Source organism: Atta cephalotes (assembly GCF_000143395.1).
Source record: "Atta cephalotes unplaced genomic scaffold scaffold00067, whole genome shotgun sequence".
In the NCBI taxonomy this organism is placed as follows: domain Eukaryota; kingdom Metazoa; phylum Arthropoda; class Insecta; order Hymenoptera; family Formicidae; genus Atta; species Atta cephalotes.
Genome location: NW_012130131.1, coordinates 370,422 through 380,146, shown reverse-complemented (window position 1 = coordinate 380,146; position 9,725 = coordinate 370,422). Strand labels below are relative to the sequence as shown.

At 29.4% G+C, this 9,725-nt stretch overlaps 1 protein-coding gene across 1 annotated transcript in view; it reads right to left on the bottom strand.

The window, feature by feature from the left end:
* Positions 1-2,664: 2,664 nt before the first annotated feature.
* LOC105623914 (potassium voltage-gated channel protein Shaker) overlaps positions 2,665-9,725 on the bottom strand; it is a 39,859-nt gene continuing 32,798 nt past the window's right edge. The window contains exons 5-6 of the mRNA XM_012205284.1: positions 3,910-4,100; positions 2,665-2,825 (exon numbers count right to left, since the gene is read on the bottom strand). Of these exons, the coding sequence (XP_012060674.1) occupies positions 2,665-2,825; positions 3,910-4,100 (352 nt within the window). The remainder of the gene's footprint in view (positions 2,826-3,909; positions 4,101-9,725) is intronic.

Sequence of the window (9,725 nt, the reverse complement as noted above, 5' to 3'; positions counted from 1 at the left end):
CCTTTTTTTTAAATCGAATTGAAAATTGATAACTTTAAGAAATGGAACAATGACTTTGCATTTTTTCTTTTACAGATTTCTTTCTCGTGATTTCTTGAACTCTATGCGAGCGAAGATACGTCCCATGTGTCGACTTTAAAATTTAGATCGAATCAGCATATCGAAGATCGATCGAATCGAGTCGGTTTGACTCCATAGAATGTACTTGGGATTACTCTTTGACGCGATGTAAATTAAGAGATGTGAAATGGCAGTCTTGGCAATTCTGCAACGTACTTTCGTCGTACGGAAAAAGACGAACAGAAAATACTCCGTGTGATTGGATGCGAGGATCGATTGGCATGCCAATTCGTTCTCCACAGACAATATCTCAATATCACATATCTTCCTTTTCCTTTTCCTTTTTGACATGAATTATATTGTTGTTTAACTTATAATTCGAAATTACAGCTTCTTTTTTTGTCATCAAACTAACATATAATAATGTTTTTTCGAACAAATTAGAAATCACTTTTACAAAGAATTATTAATTCGATAAAAAATTTACTCATAAAAAAAGAAAAGAAAAACTATAAGAATAATATAAGTTTTTTTTAACATTTCACAAGTTTCTATTTTTTATTATGAAAAAGATACTTTTTTTAATTAAAAATTATATAAGAAATCACTTAGTGATTCTTTTATTTTTGAGCTTTAATCAAGACGAACAACATAATGTACACAAATTATTAACAGACGTGTTTCAAACGCGTTGTGCATGCTAATTATCATCATTATTTTGCTTCTGCAAGCAATCATCCACGATTTTCAGGAAATCGTTATCATATTATACACGAAGACAGAAATATCAAATTGCATATTTGAGAGATTGAAATTATGATTTGGGCATAAAATTCGTGCGCCACTGGCAGACATCTTCGGTTTTATTTTTTTTTTGGACGTTTCTTATCATTACAATTGCTCATATATACCGTCTTTATTCATATTCGATCTATTGTATAATATCTCGGAATTCGCTATTCAGAATATTTCCACCCCCGTCACTTAATACTGGTACGTAATTTCTCTTTGTTTAGATATATCTAAGCGTAAAGATAATTTTGAATAAGCGAATAGCTATTTCTTACATATGTTAAGAATTTTAATGTAATCATAACATAAAATTATTGTAATTTCAATATCAATGAATGATTTTCATGAAAAATGTAATCTATATAGTAATTTCTACATATTTTATCATTTTAAGCAGCGGGGGTGTAATTTAGAATTGCTAAAGTAATTTTTCACATATTTTTTTGGAGTATCATAAAAATTATTTGTATCATCGTTTTTGTAAATATCCGATTATGGTCATCAATAATCAATAATCTGAAATTGAAATCTATTTTTCGTTTTTTAAAAAATAATTCAACCTCATCAACCAACGTTAACATTATCATTTTATCAGCATTTAATTATGTTATATGTGCAAGTGCATGAATGTAATAAGATAAAAAATAAATCCTATTATCGAATAACATATCATACAATGGCAAATTGATTAGAAAATCGATTTTCTCAATATCCTTTGTTTAAAAAAAGAAAAACAAAGGAATAGAACAGTCTACGCCGTACACACACTCCATCTTTTTCTCTTTTTTTCGTTCCCTTTTGCCTCTCTCTCTTTCTCTCTTTTTCTCTTTGCCTCTGTAGTTATCATTCAGTTCTACATTTTTAATGCATCTTTTACAAGTTTTCTTGTCGCTTTCTTTTTTTCATCGCAAGCAGCATTTTCTAAACATTTTCGCATTTATGATAATCATAAAACGTACTTTGTTAATTTATCCTCACCTATATGTACGGTAATCAATTAATTTATATTGATAATAATTAATATAGTATTATCTGGTACAATCCCCATTTGTTGCTTCCGTTTCACCGGCTCCCCCTTCTTTATTTCACCTGTTTGGTATTTTGAAAGGCGGAGGAGCCCGTAAGGACGGGGGGATACTCGACAGCGCTTATACGAAACGCCAAGATGTTTCTTTGGTATCATTTGTTACATCTTTATTTTTTTTTGTTTTGAACACTGGAGTCGGTGGTGTCGGGGGTTGGGCCGCACGCGTGCACGCTCGCACGCAGACAAGGAATATCCCGTCCCCTTCGTTCGCACGTGGGTCCTTACGCGGGGCACAAGCTCGTTGAGAAGGTGGAAAAGATGATGACGTCTCGAAAACGGATTATAGATTTATCCCCATCTCAGCTCTTCACACTCTTGGATCCACCTCACTCTCTTCTGTTTTTCCAATGTCTCAGATGGAAAAAGCTGCCAGATCGGATCTCCAAAGGAAAATCCAAAGGAAAATCGGATCATAATCCTGATGATCCTTCGCGTATTTTTTGACCTAAGATGCCCCTCGCAATGACGGACCTGGACAGGCTAGCGAGTGATGCCAGCCGCTTATGACTAGTGAATGATGACGAGTGAAGGAGGCCTATGTCAGGCATCGCAGGGAAATGCAGATGCATCCCTTTGACAATTGGCTCAATAACGGCCACCACGCTGCCATCATCTCCTTCACTATAATCGATCCGAAATAGGAAATAAAAATATCTATTGCAATATCGATATCGATATAAGTATCACGTGGATATTATATTAAATTTACAATGCATACCTAGTAGTCAGACGTCAGTCTCGATACTCATGCAAGCTGGATTGATATTATTATTGTGGCGAGGGTTGCAATTTGACTTCTTCGTAATCTCCTGATGAGAGAATAAGGTACCTTCTTCTAATTCCATCATATCCGACGAAGATTCTGACATCGAGATTTTCTTCATACCTGAATGCACGTATTCCATAAAAATTTCCATTCACTTTTTATCTCTATTTGAATATTGATCTATTCTCAACAATTCTTAAACTGACAATGTACAATACATTTAGTAAGTTACAAAACTGATTCATTATGACAATATTTTCAAACAAGTTTATTTTATAATATTTTGAAGTTACAATAGTATTATAAAAATTACTTGACAAAATCATCTTGATTTAGGGATGGGTAATGTTAAAAAAAGATTTCGAGTGTCAAAAAACGGATTTCTAAAAACATTTTCTATAACTGAGAATATCTTGAAAAAAATCGACGTTAATTAATTAATCCAAACATTTTTTAAACAGTTTAATTCAACTTATTAATGCCTATTTCCACCAATATAGATTAACTTTAATCTTGATTCAACTTATTCTTCGTCTGTTTCTAATCTTTAAAATTAGAAAAAGACGAAGAATAAGTTGAATCGAGATTAAAGTTAATCTACATTGATGGAAACGGACAGAGGAGACCAACTTTCTCTGGAAAAGCTCTGGATATATCAAAGTAATGCATATTCTTTGATCTAAGTCGAAATGCCGCCAATTTTCCTATTTTGGCCTATTTCGATCTAATTGTCTATAATTCAATAAGCACTTAGTATTGATATAGGATATGGTTAGTAAGTAAAAAATGGAAGACCTTTGTGCTATTTTGGTATATCTAGAGCTTTAAGAATTCCTTCAAGAATCAAGAAAATCGATTATTCCTTTTTTTATATTTTTTAAGTAACAATTCAAGATTCATTGAGAGAAATTTAATTTAAAAACACTAAGAATCCAAAAACACTGGCTACTTGATCAATTTTTCACAAAAAAATGCATTCGAACATTGATTTATCAATTATTTTTGTCTGCCCCTATCTTGAATTCTTGTTTACTAATTTACTTTTTTTATTGGATGCACTCAGAACCGTTCACTGAGCTTAGTGAACGGTTGTCATTCTGAACGCACCCATTATAAAAAATAACCTTTTTTAAATAATTCTTAATCAATATGATAGAAACTTAATAACAATAAATTTGCATATCCTGAAGATAATAGGACGTACCTAAGGTGCCAGGAAGATACGGGCAACTAGTAACATGATTGAAATTCTGTGATTGCATCTCTTCCTGGTCAGTCTCACGATGATAAAAGTAATTGAAATTGGAAACAATTACGGGAACGGGTAGAGCAATCGTCAAAACACCGGCGATTGCACACAACGAGCCCACAATTTTTCCCCAAACCCCGACGGGCCTGCAACAAAACGGGGAGAAATATCTTATCAAATATCATGCGTATAGTGCGATGTATTAAGCTCGATCTACAGCCAATCTGATGCGTCAATTTTAAAATTGACATATCAGATTGACTGTCGCAAAAAACTTGCGATTCGCGACTCGCGTTCTGCGTGCTTTGTAGATCGGGCTTTATAATGCAGCTTGGGATTATGATCACAAAATTTGGCTTGGTGCTAGGTGTGGTGTTTCTATCTTTGTGTGAGTCTGCCGTGTTTAGTGTGACGCTACTTATACGGTACTGGTGGCAGTAGTTACATGACAATCCGCGTGCATTGGCAGAATGTTAAATAAAGTAGACATATGCCGTAAAAAATATTGCGTATCAATTATATCTATTATACATATATTCAAACAATTCACTTGTATACATACACATTTCATCTTATTAATAAAATTGTATTACAAAGAATCATCTCTTTTACAATAGTAATATTTTGACATGGAATATTTTGACAGCTTACACCTTCGATTTTGCATTCTGCCAATGTTATACGATCCCATAAATTTTCGACCGTATACAAACATAGCATGATGCATTTAGTATAAGCGAGCAGCCTAGACTAGACTAAAAAACTAATGTAAGGACTCGTCAAAATGATCTCTTCATAATGTACCACAATTCCTTAGAAAAAAGAATATTATGTTATTAGTCCACTGGAAATAACTAACGCTAACTGATATTATTTTATATTCCATGAAGCTCGAGCTACATAGCAGAACGCAGGTCATAGGTTGCAAGTTTGTTTCGACAATCAAAAGCAACAAGCTTGCAACCTGCAATCGACGTTCTGTGTGCTATGTAGATTGAGCTTTAAAATTTATACATTGACTCTGATCGGTCAATTTATTCGGCTACATTTGATCGCAATAAAGTCAGAACAATTCGATATACCAATGATGCACATGAGCACAGAATGGCACTTGACTGAATCGATGCTTTGAGTTTTTAAAGAAGAACAACACATCTTCTCTTTTATTGATTATCTTCTCTTTTATTGATGTTCACAAAAGAACAATGACTCGTTGTGTATCGAAGAAGCATGAAAAATTATGATATCTTTACTTATCTGAACAGAATAAAAATAGCTCAATACTTCGAAATTCATTTGAATGTTTAATATATATTGCAAAAATTGTATTAATCAATTATATTGTTCAATATCTCATATACGTACATACATATACATATAGCATATGTTCTATACAATTAAAAATTAAACAATATGATTAATTTCTGATGATTGATTAGATCAAAAGGACAAATTCATGATTCTTGTCTTTAATTAATTATTATGAATTCATTAATATTTGATATAACAAATTCATGAAGATACAAAACAATTCGCCAGCATCTGTATATTAACAATAAATCAGGGTTGGCAAGTAACGCGTTATTTGTAACATTACAAGTTACTTTTTTCGATAACGTTATATGTTTTTTTGAGTAACGTTCATGGTAACGCAATTACATTTTTGAAGTAACGGTAATGATTTCATTACTTATTTTATTTCTAACTACGTAAAAATTTAGTTATAATTATAGCCCTAGAAAACAGAGATGAAACATTAACAGTCTAATTGGCTGTCTAAATCATGCGATCACGACACTTTTTTTTCATTGTATTCACAGTTCATGTATAGACTAACTCTCTATGTATAGCATGTGATGAGATCACATGAGATTTTACGCCAATAAATATCCTTGTGGAAAAAAATTATATGATATAATCTTTATAGTATAATTTCTTAAAATAAAATTTTTTCTGTATCACATCTCATAAATTAAATGTATGTATATAATGCAGATTACGAACAATACTATTTTTTTTATTACAGTATTATTTTACCCTTAGAGTATTCACGATAAGTCATTCATATCTTGTTCTTCGAAATATTGCACCTGGCTAAATAATTCTTTCTATCTTTAACTCTTTCTTTTTAAATACAATTTCATAAATGTTTTTTAAAGATGTTAAAATATACAATAGGAATCTATTCATAATTTTTGTATATTTACAAAAATTATGGAAATTAATTCACACATAAACGACCCATTATGTAATCTTTTACAGTAAAAGAAAATTATATATGTATTAAGAGTTAAATGTATAATTTAAAGTTTACTCTATCTTATTAACAGTAATAAATTTATTATACGAAAAATAAATTTATTTAAGTATAAAAATTACAAAAAATGCAATATATATTATGTGATATGATAGCATCTGTTTCATCTATTTCATTCATGAAAATAACGCACAATGTTTACTAAAGGCATATTTTTTAGCTTTATTCCTCTATTAAAAAATAGAATTTTGACATCCTTTTTATATTTACTGCAAAAATCTGCATATAATATTCTATTAATATCAAGAAAAAAAAGTAACAACTCATTATATTTTGAATAACGATAACGAGTTATTTTTACAAATCAATAACTATAACGGGAACGAGTTATTTTTTTTAGGAAAAAGAACGGTAACAGTAACGATTTATTTTTATGAGATATTAACTTTGCCAACCCTGCAATAAATAATTAAAATAGATATTATATTAGTTCCAAAAAAGACATTTAGACTCATAAGATGTATTATGCTAGGGATCTTCATAATGTAATGATTAATATGATTATATTAATAGAAATGGCATAATCATGTGGAAAAATGAGGTTGAGCAAGAAAATAACATTTAAAATATAACGATATAATGGTAATAGAATGATTATTGTAATAATAATAGTTCTGACAATCGCATGCTGGGCAATTGTCAAACAAGAACGCGTGCCTTAGGTTCTTTTTGTAAACAAAATTTTGTAAAATTAGAAAATTCAGAAAACTCTTATTTCATATCACACCAAAGAAAAATCAAATTATCGAAAAAGAAATTGAATAAAATGCGAATGAATTTGAATAAAATCAAAAATCTGAATAATTAAAAATTATCTCTGTAAATAATTAAGTTAAGAAAAGTGTGACTTGATCAATTCGCTGGTCAGAAATCACATGATCACAAATGATAATCTTTTTCTGTTCGTCGATCAAATGATATACAGAGATATAATGTAATGATATAATGTAGAGACACATTCTTCATCATTTCGACGTATCGAGATAATGTAATTACTTTCTATTTCACTTAGAAATCTATCTAATTGTAAGTGAAAATTAAAAAGAAATGAAGTTAGAATTTATATGTTTATTAGGGTTTGTTTGAAGAATGTTTGAAGACGAGTCGACTTTTTTTGCTCAACAGATCTTCCCTGATGATTATACTTCGCTATCCAAAAACTTCCACGGTGATAAATAATATCATGCGTGAGCCATGCGGGTTGATGTTATTCTGCGATCATTTAATAGGCAAACAACATTCGCTTTTGCTCAAAATAGATCACTATTGACTGTGTTATCAAATCACTTGAAATAAAATAAATAAAAAAGAATCACAGGTCACGCGTGATCATACCTTGATATTTTTTTTATCTTAATAACGAAATTAATCAGTAAGAATTGTAATATTAACATATAAATTTTTTCCGTGCATTCTTTGTTTTTTATTATTTCTTTTCTTTAATAGAACAATTTCATTTTTTTTATTAATTTGTAAATCTATACATACATATTTCAAGATGAAATCTTTTATTTATTATGAAATCTTATTATTTATTAATCGTTAATACTCAGCGTTATGGTTCTACTGGATAACAACTAACAATGTACAATGAACAAATATCATAATCTTACAAACAATATTGGTCATTTATAGTGCGGGTTCATTAAACTGCGTCACGAAAGTCATCGGAAGTAGAATAGCTGCGGATACTTCGCGGTCGCGCGCATTTCGCGGGTGTGCATCGATCGATGACGCAAGAAGAACACCGACGAGATACTACATATTAGAGACCGTCAACTCTGACAAAAATTTTCGTCCTTACAAAAAGGGCCTCAAGAGTAATTGAAGAACGCTGACATTATCGACGATTAATATAAATTTCCGATTATTAACATAATAAATATTTGGCTAATACATTATTAAATTGATTTTTTTTATTATATAAATGAGTACCATAAATAGGTAAACATAATGCTATAATATCTTATATATTGTCGCAAAATTACAATTTTTTTCTATTGTTATCATCTCTATTGATCAACTTGGACGATAATATTAAAATCACAGTTTTAAATAAAAGTATCGTTGAATTCGAAATATATTCGAAATATATGTATGCGTCTCTACGAAACTAATAAAACTCGTAAAATTAAACTATATTGTCAGTTTCTTTTACTCTTAATTATTTTAATTTCAACATAAATTCCGTAAGAATGTTGGTCTTTAATAATATTTCGTTGATGACAAGAGTGTAACAGTATATGATTTCAAATCTCTGCATTTTTCGCTCCGGAACGATCGCTCCGGACACAAAGCGTCTGAGGATACTTAATTTACGAAAACCAATTACTCAAAAGGCCTTCTAGATTTATTACATCAAAAATTCTTTTCAAGAGAGGAAAATCAAGAATTACCAAAGATTTCATTCAATTATCAAAGAATAAAAATAACAGAATTAATTAAAATTTTGTCTTTCTTTTAAATCTAAAAATAATATTTAATACAATTTTATTTATCGAATACAACAGATATTTTAAAATTTATAAAATGTACAATTTAAATAAATTTTATTATGATTTTAACATCAAATAAGATATCGATGATATTTTTCTCGATCTATATGATATAATTCTTAAAAACCACGTTTGAGCAAATAGCGAAATGTATAATGCTCAAGAGAAATAATGGGCATCTTTATGAGCGACGAAATTGGTGTTGATGATGTGATCTGAGCTACACTAATTTTATACATTCATACATTTGCGCGAAGTGCCGAGAAAGCTACTACAATAATAGCTCTAGAAAATTCACGGATGTATATAGTATGTTTTAATGAGAGATGCGATTTATATGAATTTAGAATAAATTAATTTTTAAGAAAAGTTTGATTTTTTTGCATAATATAAATATAAAAAAATGTAAATAATCAAAAATAAAAATATTATGAAATGAATGAAATGAAATGTAATCTATTTATTAAAATATTATGGAAACATATAATTATAGGTTGCATAATTAGAAAATGACATGATAAGTAGCAGTTTTTATTCGCGATATTTGAAGTCTTCTGATCATGATTGAGCAATATAATAATATGAATTTCATAGAAAGTGCTCTATTAAATTTAATAAGAATAATGCTTATGAAATATGATAAAAAAACCTAAAATATTTCAAAGATTCTAGTAAAAAGCTTTGAATTTTAATATAAAGATGTAAAACATAAAAAAAATATTAGTTTTGTAATTAATAAGTGCGTCAATAAAAGATCAAAAGAAATTGGAAAAGTTTATCAATTTTATTCAGTTCAATAAAAAAATAATTGATACTTATATGTAAAAACTTTAATCATTATCCTGAAATATTCTATATAAATAACTTAATCATATAATGGTATTATATACAATTATATGGCATGATTAAGCTGTTTATATGGAATTATAACGGTATTATAATATTAGGTGTAGTAAAAA